The sequence below is a fragment of the Misgurnus anguillicaudatus genome, chromosome 11 (genome assembly GCF_027580225.2).
Source record: "Misgurnus anguillicaudatus chromosome 11, ASM2758022v2, whole genome shotgun sequence".
Taxonomy (NCBI): Eukaryota; Metazoa; Chordata; class Actinopteri; order Cypriniformes; family Cobitidae; genus Misgurnus; species Misgurnus anguillicaudatus.
Genome location: NC_073347.2, coordinates 25377152 through 25390453, shown reverse-complemented (window position 1 = coordinate 25390453; position 13302 = coordinate 25377152). Strand labels below are relative to the sequence as shown.

General features: G+C 38.4%; 2 protein-coding genes across 6 annotated transcripts in view; one reads left to right on the top strand and one right to left on the bottom strand.

The window, feature by feature from the left end:
- brf1a (BRF1 general transcription factor IIIB subunit a) overlaps positions 1 to 13183 on the bottom strand; it is a 47249-nt gene extending 34066 nt beyond the window's left edge. The window contains exons 1-7 of one of the 4 annotated variants that reach the window (XM_073873414.1): positions 12721 to 13021; positions 11991 to 12061; positions 11692 to 11912; positions 11056 to 11136; positions 9973 to 10146; positions 6822 to 6853; positions 4647 to 4719 (exon numbers count right to left, since the gene is read on the bottom strand). In XM_073873414.1, the coding sequence (XP_073729515.1) occupies positions 4647 to 4719; positions 6822 to 6853; positions 9973 to 10146; positions 11056 to 11136; positions 11692 to 11869 (538 nt within the window). In that variant the 5' untranslated portion in view covers positions 11870 to 11912; positions 11991 to 12061; positions 12721 to 13021. Of the gene's footprint in view, positions 1 to 4646; positions 4720 to 6821; positions 6854 to 9972; positions 10147 to 11055; positions 11137 to 11691; positions 11913 to 11990; positions 12062 to 12720; positions 13022 to 13091 lie in introns of those variants that run through there. The other 3 variants (XM_073873415.1, XM_073873413.1, XM_055169948.2) reach the window with 3 other exon arrangements.
- Positions 358 to 4274, top strand: btbd6a (BTB (POZ) domain containing 6a). 2 transcript variants are annotated; one of them, XM_055169951.2, is made up of 5 exons: positions 358 to 540; positions 1563 to 1780; positions 2176 to 2266; positions 2350 to 2468; positions 2762 to 4274. In XM_055169951.2, exons 2-5 carry the CDS (start codon positions 1569 to 1571, stop codon positions 3792 to 3794), a joined length of 1455 nt encoding a protein of 484 aa, XP_055025926.1. In that variant the 5' UTR covers positions 358 to 540; positions 1563 to 1568; the 3' UTR covers positions 3795 to 4274. The 2 variants fall into 2 exon arrangements, with proteins under 2 accessions (XP_055025926.1, XP_055025925.1); XM_055169950.2 differs by lacking the exon at positions 358 to 540 and having other exon boundaries at positions 562 to 1780.
- Positions 13184 to 13302: the final 119 nt, after the last annotated feature.

Genomic DNA, 13302 nt, shown 5'->3' with positions numbered 1-13302 from the left:
TCTGGAGCTTCTGGAAACTTATTTTGCATTTTAGTTTCTGGAATTCAGTGTCAAATCTGGAGGTTAGGTGCAGTAAATGAGCATTAATGAGCAACCGATTACAAACGATTACAGTGGCTATTACAGTAGCTCATGATCATCAATTTGTGGGGAGTTCAAAAGTAATTAGTGAACTTTAAAGTTACTAGCCATGATAAGTTCTAACTATTCTTCAACTGCAATTATTAAACCTCTTCAGAGCAAAGCAAAAAATGCCATCTCTAACAAAGAATGAGCAGATCTAATCTGCACTACATATGTTCACTATAAGCCGCTTACAGAGAGAGAGAGAGAGAGAGAGAGAGAGAGAGAGAGAGAGAGAGAGAGAGAGAGAGAGAGAGAGAGAGAGAATGCGGGATTGTTTTGGAACCCACTCGTGCGCGCGCAGCGGTATTGACAAGATGCCGGAGCAATGAAACTTTGACATCGCTTTGAGTCCAGATGTACTGTTGCAAAACACGAACGAAATACACAATCTGAAGTTATTTCGCATCGCCCGAGGTAAGAGAGCGCATTGGTTTTCCTATATACGCCGTGACGTAAATCTTACGTTTACAAAGCGCAGAATCTGCAGCGCGCGGATTAAAATGTGTCATCAGAAAGACACAAAAATACTATGCACGACATGTTTTCCTCAGTATTATTAAACAAATAATTTTAAATTTAGCCATTTAGCAGACGCATTTTTTCAAAAGATAAGGAAACATACATATTTGCTAATTATTTGCTAATGTAGTAGAAAATCATGAATTTCTGCTCTGTTCCTGCGAGTGTTAAAGGTAAAAACAATGACAGAGTATTACGCATTTGATACAACGGACGTGTTTATATTTTGAATGACACCTACAGTACAGATAAACATACATATGAAGAATAAAGTGCATTAATATTTTTATACGAAGCTCCGCAGACAACCATAACGAGGGAACAAGATGCAGTTTTCGGGAGGGATGGAGGGACAACCCTCTGATCCTGACGTCAGAGGGAGAGAGAGAGAGACCTCAAAATAAACTCTCAGTCAAACTTGTTCATTTCGCGTGGCCACAGCAGAGAAAAGATCGGCTTGAGCATTGTTTGAGTATACATCGGCACTCTCTTTATTTGGTGGGTTGTATTTTGTGGGCTTTTTGGTGACTTTCAACGCGATTTCGGTTGGATGTTTCGGTATATAAACGGAAAGGATGCGATTAAAGAAAAAAGAAGGTTGATCTCTTCAAATGGTCGGTGAAATACAAACGTCTATGCCTCTTCGTTTAAGGAAAGCTAATGGTGTTTTGTTTCCACGGATATACAGGAAAATCGGTGGTTTCTGAAAGAACTCTTTAATTTTTTATATTTCGTCCAAACTCGTTTTTGTTCTCATGCCCGCTGCGTCGCAATGCAAACTGTCCCATCATGGCCGGATCATGAAATGTGTGACTTTTCTTCTCTTGCTCCCCGAAACGTTAAAAAAGTTGAAAAGGGCAAGCAAGCACCCCGACAGGCTGTCTGTATACTATAACATCGTAACTTTATCTCTGAAGAAAAGGATGGCAGCGGAACTGTACCCGGTGAACGACCCTGTCACGGTGCCGAAGAACGGGACCGTGATGCTGAACCTGTCCGAGAAGATGATGAACGTGGAGACGGACGCGCAGACCACCACGACCATCGCCACGACACCGACCACGGAGCAAAATATCAATAACAACAACGTAGAGATTCCCAGCTGGCAGACCGCGCATCCGACATTACGCGAAAGGCAAGTATTGCGCTGTAGCAACACAACGCTCATAAAATTGTTTAATAAACCTAGTTTTACTACAAATAAAACCACAAACGTGGTTACTATATTTAAACTATATGGTTAGGCACAAATTAACCATGGTTTTGCTACAGTAACCATAGTATAACCATTGACTAACAAAAGGTGATCAATACGCCAAAAAGCACGTAATACACTTACACCATTGCTTTAATAAATCAATTTTTGTATAAAACAGTATGCCAAATGCATCAATGTAAATGTTTTTTTATTATAACAAGAACATATGTGTGATGGTTTATTAAACTTTTTTCCGATTTCCGATTGCATTATACACATGTATTGTTTACATTAAATCATAATGTATGCATTTTTCTTTTTATTTTATTCAGAAATGCACAAATGTTCAATAATGAACAAATGGCAGACGTTCATTTCATTGTTGGTCCGCCCGGTGAGTCAGAGAGGGTCCCGGCACACAAGGTAAGTTCACATGAAATCGCTCTCTGAGTCTCTTACGGACTTCTCAGAATCTAAGACACTGACCCTAAATCTTTTCTTTTCAGTACGTGCTGGCAGTCGGGAGCTCAGTTTTCTGTGCTATGTTTTACGGGGATCTTGCGGAAGGAGACTCTGATATCCATATTCCAGATGTGGAACCCGCTGCGTTTCTCATCCTACTCAAGTAAGACTCATTAATCACATCCGGGCATTAATAACAGGGCACTCGGCTTTCATGCCAGGCTGCACAGATGGGTCCACCAAGGCAAGGTTTTACCTTCTTATTTTAGAGCCATTACATACGTTTATTGGATTGCAAATGAGGTTTTCCTTGGGAACATTGAAAGACACTATTTAAAGTATAGTAGCAGAGTCTGTTAAACAGATCATCTTTGGTGAAGTGTAAACTAGCTGCTTTCAGGCATGTTTGAAAGAACATCACCTAAACACCTTTATTTTTATCCTCTCCTTTATCAGATACATGTACAGTGATGAGATTGACCTAGCACCAGACACAGTGTTGGCTACACTTTACGCTGCCAAGAAATACCTGGTGTCTGCGCTGGCTCGAGCATGCGTGGGTTTCCTCGAGACGAGCCTGGAGGCGCGAAATGCGTGCGTGCTGCTATCTCAGAGTCGGCTGTTCGAGGAGCCGGATCTCACACAGAGGTGTTGGGAAGTGATCGATGCACAGGCGGAGCTTGCACTGCGTTCTGAGGGATTCTCTGAGATTGATTTACCAACGCTTGAGTGCATCTTACATAGGGAGACACTAAACGTGAAGGAGGTTGTGGTCTTCCAGGCGGTTCTGAGCTGGGCTGATGCAGAGTGTCGGAGGCAAGGCTTGAGCACCACACCACAAAACCAGCGTGCTGTCCTGGGGAAGGCGCTGCACCTTGTGCGCCTACCCTCCATGACCTTACAGGAATTTGCAGATGATGCAGCACAGTCAAACATTTTAACCCTTGATGAAACACACAACATCTTTCTTTGGTACACAGCTGCGACAAAACCGTCGCTCGGGTTCCCGGTTACGCCCAGAAAGGGGCTGACGCCGCAACGTTGTCATCGGTTTCAATCTTCCGCCTACCGCAGCAACCAGTGGCGCTACCGTGGACGCTGTGACAGCATCCAGTTTGCTGTGGACAAACGTGTGTTCATTGCTGGGCTCGGACTGTATGGTTCCAGCGGAGGGAAGGCAGAATATAGCGTCAAAATCGAACTCAAGAGAAAGGGGGTGCTTTTGGCACAAAACTTGACCAAATTTGTTTCTGACGGTTCTAGCTCAACGTTTCCTGTGCGGTTCGAGCATCCAGTTCAGGTGGAGCAAGATACATTTTACACTGTTAGTGCTGTTCTGGATGGGACCGAGTTAAGTTATTTTGGACAGGAGGGAATGACAGAAGTCCAGTGTGGGAAAGTCACCTTCCAGTTTCAGTGTTCCTCTGACAGTACAAATGGAACAGGGGTGCAAGGGGGACAAATTCCAGAGCTGATATTTTATGCTTGAGTACTTGATCTATTAAAGAAAGGACAGCGGGTAGATTATCGTCTGGAATAAATGCCTTTGCTCATTATGTAGCTGCAAGACACTTCTGGTGGATGCGGGGGGGTTTCCTTACATCTAATCCGTTTTATGTCTCACACACAAAGAAATGGTCTCCAATCTTATTTATTCTTTAAACATATTGTTTTAAAACATACCATTTAATTTATTCTTATTTTATTTTTAATTATTCATAACCTGCCTGTGTACAGTAGAAAATGGGCAGTTTGCACTTGAACTTGGGCAGTGTTGACTGTCATGTTATTTAATGGTTTTTGTTGACACCTTGATGTGTCTTTTACACTGAAAACCATAAAACATTTAACTTTTATTCATCAGTATTACATTTCTACACCACTTCTACTATACCACTGTAAAACATTTTGTTATACTGTTTTAAACAAAGCATTGCTGTTTTTAAGACTAAAAATGTTTGAAAAATGAGACTTTTTTTACTTGACCACCATGGTTAAACAATTTGAAATTTATTTTATTTTACAGTGCACTATCAAAAATAAAGGTACAAAGCTGTCACTGGGGCAGTACCCTTTAAAATAGGTCCTAATATGTACCATTTTGGTACAAATATGTATCTTTCAACTGCCAATATGTACCTTTGAAGTACTAATATGCACTCTTTTGGTACAGAGGTGTACCTTTTTGAAAGGGTAGTGTCCCAGTGACAACTTTTGTATGTACCTTTATTTCTGAGAGTGTGGCACAGCACCATCTGTGTGTTAAAAACTAAATTACACTAATACACCACTATAAATATAAAATGCTCTCTTTTACTTGTCTGTGATACTTGATGCTTACCAATAGCAGGTGCATTGATGCAGAGCTCCCTGGCTAAAACAAGAAAGGTTTTCCCCAAAATATACACGTTCACCTAGAAAAGACAGAAAGAATGCATAAAAAGATGGACATACTTTGTGGATGGATTATGAAAAGGGAACAAGACAGCAAAAAAAGATGAACAGATAAACAGAAAGCTATGGCGATAACGATGTGTATTTGAACAGATGCTGAAGGTTGCAAAGTTCAGAGCTTTGGGGTTTGGATCCATACCAGCAGCATCACTGCAGAGTCTTCACTTTCTCATAAACTCTACATCTGTATTTCTCATTTTTAGAGAATGAATTACAAAAACAATAAATAAATACAAACTTTTTTTAATATCAATATAATTCATTACTTATCTTTAATTTATAAGTTTATAAGTTTAAAAAACTATAAAGAATGTGTAAACACACACATACATAGCAACCCTATTCCTTCCATCTGGGCCTCACAGCATTAAAGAGAAATCTTCTTTAGTTGATGTCAGAGGTCATGACCACTAAAAAGTGGGATGGCCCTCACACACTCCTGACCTGAGAGGGGAGGTGACAGCCTTATGCCTCAAAAGAGCTCCTCTGTCTGGGGGAGAGCGAAGGAATTTATGGGTCCTTTCTCTGGTAAAATCCCCTAATGACTCAAATACCGCAGTGGACAGGGTCTGTGTGTAAGTGTGTGGGGCAAGGAGGGGACTTTATAGGACAGCTGGGAGAGTAAAAATATAAAACGGTCACACCAGCTGGAAGAAAATGTCTTTCACACACTCAAACACATACTTTTTATTTAATGGAGGTCGCAATTCTGTGAACGCTACTGAAATCTATCTAGTTTCTACTTAAAGGAAAACAACACTGTGTTCAATATTTTACTATGTTCTTACCTCAACTTAGATGAATTAATACATCCCTGTCTTTTTTCAATGTGTGCACATCATCTTTGTACAGCGCGTTCTGAATTTGTTAGCATTTAGCCTAGCCCCATTCATTCCTATGGCTCCAAACAGGATGAATTTAGAAGGAATTAATGGGGCTAGGCTAAATGGTAACACATTCATAAAGCGCTGTACAAATATGGCATGATTGACAAAAAACATGGATGTGTAGATTTGTCTAAGTTGAGGTAAGAACACTGAACAACGGCATTGTTTTTCTTTAAGATTTTTTTTTTGATTACATTAAAAAATCTTCTATTAAATAATGTGGGTTAACACATGTCCTCCGACGCATACACTCTATAAATGTCTGGGTCATTTTTGACCCATAATGGGTAAATATTGGACAGAAAACAACGCTGGGTTAAAATTGACCCAATGCTGGGTTGTTTTGGCCCAACTGCTGGTTGGTATGTATAAAGGCTAGATGTGTTATGGCAGAGTCTCTAACGTCATCAACTGGCGGCCATCTTACCACAGGCAGAGGCAGCTCGCTCACTCATAGCATTGTGTTTAATGGTGCAGTTACTTTTAAATGACCATAACTTGCTACATTTTTTACCAATTTTCAAACGGTTTGGTTCCTTACAAACGATAATAACGTGGCTTATAATTCTGAATGCTTTAACATGTTTCATGAATTATTTTTTCCAGTTTAAGTATGTAGTGTCATAGGTACATCGTTGACGTTTATAACAAACCAAACAATTTGAAAATTGGTAAAAAATTAAGCAAGTTATGGTAATTTAAAAGTGCTTGTGGTAAGATGGCCGCCAAATGCAGACGTTCCACTCAATTGGCCAGCAGCGTGGGTGAGATATCTAGCCTTTATACAACAACCCAACATTGGGTCATGTTACCCCAGCATGTGTTCTGTCCAATATTTACCTATTATGGGTAAAAAATAACCCAGCAATTATTCAAAGTGTAATAATACTTTGTATTTTGACCTTTGTTAGCGAACTTAAAACCAAAACAAACTCATATCAATATTACACTAAACTTGTTTTTTACAAAAAATAATGTTACAGATGTCACAAATTGGCTGAAAAAAGAATTTATTTTGTATTTGCATTCCTATATTAAAAGAAATGACCTCACTATCACCGTACACATATGCACTCCTGACTGCACGCACATTTATTTTTTTCGGTACATTTATACAAATACGTACATTGGTACACACTATGCTTTATGTGTCATGGCAAAAAGGCAGGACTTACCTGCAACAGGTCACTCAAGTCGAGCAGCATGTCTGTGAAAATGTATTAAGGAAATCAATCAGGATTGCTTATGTACATATGTACCATTTATTGGTTTGTGATGTTTAAGACGCCATCTAACGAACTTTTAAAGATTTTTAAGCAGTAGTGAGCATCATATGACAGATGGTCACAAACACAGAGACGAGGATCAGACAGGGAATATGATAGAGGCAGCGATTTTTAATCCACCTTGAAATGAATGAGATTATGGTCAGATTCAGACTATTTGCTTGACATTTTCCCTCTCGGAGCAGAGCGCTACTAAACCACCACCTCCTGAACTCTTGAATAATCCTTGTCTCCTGGCAACCAACTACTCTGTGTCCATGGAGACAAGTACACCTGCCCAATCAGTTCAAATAGCATTAAAAACATCCCAATAAAAAAAAAATCATTGTGGGATTTAAAGTCACTAAAGCAACAAAGAGATGATTCTAATTTTTTGGATAACAGATGGCTATTTGAAAGATTACAAAATTTCCTAAATCTTTTCCATAATAACTACTAGGTGTTAAAATATATTTTAGGTACATTAAAAGCAAACAAAAATTCCAAGAACTGAGACCTGCCACAATAAACCACAGACTCCGGCTTAGGCTCAGAACTTAGCAGAAAGCAAGCAACTGTTTAGGCGAGGCTGACTTTAAGACAATAATGCTGCGTTATCTAAATTTAACCTGTCCAGTGGGAATTTAGGCCAAAAACAAAGCTTTCACCCCCTCTCTCTCTCGCTCACAGCCACCCACACCCCTTCCACTCCTGAAAGCTCTCATGAGCTCTTATGTAAGCCTACAAGACGTCTGCACATGTTCCTTATGTAATCTCTGACAGATGATAAGACGCAAATTTATACATTTTTGGCACTATTTTCAATAAGGTTAAAATTTTCCCTCAAAAGGTTCATGAAAATGAGAGACCCATAACAGTGAAGCATTCTGCTATCTCCTGTTGTGCTCCAAAAAATAAAATCTTACATTTTTGGGTGAACTGTCCCTTTAAGAATTTTATTACAATGCACTCATGTCCAATCAACATTTTATACCAATTCTTAGAGGATGTTTAACATTTTTCTAGACTTTCCCATCTTATTTATATCCAGGGATAGTAATACGTCAACATGCCAAAACCCATGCCAAAATGCTAGGCCCTGCATCCTTCCCTTCTAGGATAATAGAAAATGCAACAAATACAACTCAAGCCATAATAAACTAAAGCATGGCATTCCGGTAAACTGCGCACATCGGCAAACGTTCACATTTAAGTTCAACCCAGGCATAATGCAGTCTCCTGAGACACACACGCCCTGCCTTTCCTGCCTCTTTTAAACACACGAGCACTCTGGAAAATCCTTCTTTGGTACAAGCAAGATAGTGTCTTTAAGACATCAGATGGGGTCTGGATTAAGAGTAGGCTAAACCGGATGCTGATTACTCAATAGACAAACAGACTAAAGAAAACAACCAGGATTAGACTCAGGAATAAGTGTAGTCTAGGAGGATTATTACAAAATATGACTGTTCATACACACAGGAGAAACAAGACTTTATGACTAAGCATCAGATTCTGCATGCGATGAGGAATGTAGACGGGTGTCCATGAAGAGACCATCTCAAGATGGTTGACTCACACTTACATCCCCACAGAGGACCCCTTCTGATGAACTTCTCCTCATCTGTATTATTCATTTCCTTTCCATGGAAAGTCATCTGACTCACTTCTCACGGTTATCTCTTTCTTTGGTTGTTCTTTTCTGCTTCTAATTAATACATTTTTTTCTTCTCAAATAAGTATCCAAAAGTATGCAAATTAAAAGCTCTATCCTGCACTAAAAAAGGCAAATGACTCAAAAAGATTGGTGGTGTACAAGCTGAACCATCTATTCATTTTTAAATGGCATTTTTACTTACTATGGAAGCAATATACAGTGAAATAGTAGGCATTACATTAACACATTATGCAGACACTTTAATCCAAAGCAATTACATTTAATCAGTATGTGTGTTTCCCGAGAATCAACCACTTGACTAGATTTAAGATTTAAAATAATACTGGGGCAGTTTCCCAGAAAGGGATTAGACTAGTCCTAGACTAAAATTAATTTAAGAGCTGTCCAAACTGAAAACAACTTGCACTGACATATCATACAGGTCACGTTCTTTATGATCCCATTTATTAAACCCTAGTTAGTGTGTAATGTTGCTACAGTAGCATAAAAATACCTGTAAAATGATGAAGCTCAAAGTTCACTGCCAGGCAATATATTTTCTTTAACAGAATTCGCCTTTCAAAGCCTACAGCGAACGGCCGGTTTGGACTACAGCCCTCTACTTCCTGCTTTAATGACGTCAGTAGTACAGCTTTTTGACTAAAGTCCGCCCACAGGAATACATCAGTAGCCAGCTTAGCTAACGGCAAGCTAAGCTGCTATCAATCACAACACACTAAACAAACTACACAATCAGAACTCGTTACGTATTTCTGAACGAGGGACTTCAAAGAACAAGACAGACATCAGACCGTTTTTAGGACAGTGAAAACAGCGGTATACAGATAAGTAAATTGTGTGAAAAATATTTTTTTTTACACGTGAAACATAAACAAATGTTACATTGGGCACTGTAAACCTTTGCTTTGTTTTCAAAATGCACACAAGTAATGTCTTTGGTAAGTAAGGCATGTTTGTTAAAACTAGTTATATTTCCTAATTAAACTAAGACATAGTCCTGGCTTAAGCTTATCTCTGTCCGGGAAACCACCCCAAAATGTATTGTACTTTATACTTTGTGTCACATGACCTCATCATAAAAGCCAGTTTATCTAAAAAAAAAAAAAATCTGAAGTAAAATGAAAATTCTGTCATCATTTACCCACTCACACGTTGTTAGAAACCTGTAGAAATGTATTTGTTCTGATGAACAAGATAAAAAATATTTTGAGGACTGTTTGTAACCTAACACTTTCATAGTAGGAAAAAAAATACTATGGAAGTGAATGGGACTTACGAACGGTTTAAATACGAACATTCCATTATACAAAATCACAAATATTTTACCATACATATCACCATTCTTCACATTCTCACTGATAAACCTCACCGATTTAAGGATACGAGGTGTCCCCTCCGTCCGGCAGACGAGGTAGAGGCAGGCGGCAATGACATGGGCTGATTTTCGTCCTCTAGTCAGTTGTTTGCAAAGTGCCATCTTGTAAAAGTTGAAGGCTGTGTCCAGACAGTGCTGATTCATCTGGAGCTGATGACCGAGGTGGATTATCTGCCGCCTAGCTGAACAAAATGCACCAGACATCACAGTCTGTATTAGTTATTATAGTACATTTACTGTAGATTTAGTCTTGTAGAGCAATCCCAGGTTGTAATAGTGACTGGATAATTACTAAATCTTAATCACTTAATAAGCTCTGATCATTGGTATACTGATACATGCAAACAAACAAGAACATATAAAGCACCTAATAGTAATTTTCTGTGTATTCATGACGTGCTGGACTTTTATGGACAAATGAACTAAAATATAACACTAAAAACTGACTTATATATTTCAAAATGTGTCTGCTATTACAAAGTGTAGTTACTCTCTGTCTCAGCACCTGCTGTGCATGGGCTGTTTGAGAAGCAGATATGAGCCCTTCAGAGTGGGAGGAGAGCATCTTTGAACAGAAAGCAGGTCAGCGTATACAGACTCACAGAGAGTCTTTTGTTTTCCGCCACACACAGATATATAAATCTCAGGCTATTAATCACACATGTACATTCCCTCACATACAGACACAAATAAAGTGTGACCTCTTCATTTTTCTCCCAGCACACACAGAGCATACGCTTGTCTGACCAAACTTATTCATCATTACGACACAAAAGCACATAAACCCGCCACACCTTCTGACTCTTCAAGTTTAATAGTGTGAGAATCCTCTTTTAAAAGCAAACAGAACCATCTGGCTAAACCTAAGATACACACTTAACTTCCATTACACATGCAATCAACTTCTACAGAATCTGTCATTGTAAAAAATAAAAACTATACAGACATGTTAGTTTAGACTGAACCTTTAGCTTGGAAACGTATTTCTAATGTTAGTAGTTGATATGTAGTAGAATATTTAATATAACAGCTCTATGGTGATGCTCAAATAAGTAAGATGCAGAAAGTTTGGATTATATATGCACCCTTACCTTTTTGCAAAGTGGCAGCTCTGGACTCCCTCCCCACCCCGGTGTGGAAGTTTGTTCCCAATTGTGGCACATTTCCAGACGCTGCAAGAAACAAATAGTACAATAAGACCATATTACCAACAAATATAATATAGACATAAGTAGACTTAAAGGTGCATTGTGTAACTTTTAGAAGGATCTCTTGACAGACATGAATCATAATATATAAAATATAATTTTTTGCTTCTTGTGGAGCTATAATAATAATATTCCAGTCAAATCAAATCTGCCATTTGGCTTTAAGTTAAATGCTTTTAAATGACATAATAATATTATTAATAAAATTATGATTATTATTAAGACAATGTTAATCTGCATATATTTTTTAAAAGATATTAAACTAATTTTTGAGGGACCTGGATGATGGATTGGGTGGTGGTGGCCCAAAAAAGGTTAAGAACCACTCATGTAAAATAAAAATAGCTTATTTTATTGGTAAGTAAAACATTACAGTTAATTTTGTAAGGTCTTTATACACCACTGACATTATAGTTATGTATATTATATTGCATTTCTGTCAAGAGATCCTTCTAAAAGTCCCACATTTAAAGGCAAAATTCTCTCTGCTGTGTCTTGTGCAAATTAATGGTTACTCACAGTCACCAGCGACAAACTGCCCAACGGCAGACGATCCTCCACCACCGCTTTCCACGAATGTTACCTCGGACACGATGATGTTGTCCTCCAGCACGGAGCCACAGCCCATGCAAACAGCAACTCCTCGTGCCTGGTCCACATCAATGTCTGTGCACCCACAATTCTTACACTTCCCCATGGTCTGCACCAATCAGCTGACACAACAATACAAGAAAGGTTTTCTGAAAAACAAAGGCAAGAATGAATCTTAGATTCAGTTCATATGAGCTGAGTCAGGTGCGAATAACATTTTCAGTGACCTCAGATTTTCTATAAACCAGGCTTCTTGCAGTTGTAGTGAGACTGTTGTCTTCTATATTCCACTGCAATTCTAAACACAATGTAAAAAAAACTTTTTCAATGATAGACACAATCAACTGGTATTGATATTTGCTTGTTTTCTGTTTGTAAACTCAAAGTTTGTATTACATCACATTTACACAAAGGTATAAACAACACCATAGTAGTAGACATATTGCTAACAATTTATCTGACAATATAAGGCAGTGATTCTCAATGTCTCAGATTTGAGTAGTTTTACTTATCTGAGACACCAAATTTAGCAAAATTTTATATATCACAGGTGTGCACAACATATTTTTATTTTCAGAAAAAGTAGCTAAACAGCGCCGCTATGAGGAAGCAAAGTGCAAGTACACGTCTAACAATCCCACGTTGCACAGAAGCCTGACTAATAATAATGATTCTGATCATACGCATATTAAATATATCAGATTCTCTGAATCAAAACCATACATAAAAGTTTAAGCAAGTTATTATCTTATAATCACCGCACTGCAGTTTGTAGCAGGAGATAGCCTGCAACGTGGCGATTTGCTTACATTACAAGCAATTCTGGCCACTTCTTTAAATGTTTTAATACCAACATGCAGATCTGTGTGGATATCTACAGTCTGCTCAATTCATTACAGACTACAAAGAGTACCATGACAAGCTGGAAGATAAGCAGCAAGCGCAGACTTAACTTACCTGTCGGCGTCTCAGAGAACCGTTTAACGGGCCTTCCTGTTTTCAGGGATAACAACCGCTTGTATTTTATTTTCAGATGTTATACTGAATATATCACTAACTTTCACGCCGAACCCACAAAGATGTGATATGGTTTTCTACATGACAACCCGGCAAATTTTGTCTGGAGTTACTCTCTACCAAAAACAGCACATGTACTGCAGCCAGTGTGTGATACGGAACATACCAACTGACACCAGAGGGGTGTTGTTATAGTTCGTGTACAATGTTGCTTGATTGGAAGCAATATTGATTTTCTTTTATGAATAAATATGGATGTGTTATTAAATATACAATTATATGACTAATAACAGACGTATAAAATGTAATACCTTCGTGACTCAAGCCCTCACGGTTATAGCAGTAGTCCCTATAGTGGTGACGTAATCTGACGTTGCTGGAAATGCTCCGGTCAACACTGACGTAACCTACACCACTTTGGACGTAACGAAATAATAATAATAATAATAATAGTCATTGTTGTTTTTGTTGTTGATTACATAAATCTATGTTTATTTCACATGTTTATTTGTATTATTTTAT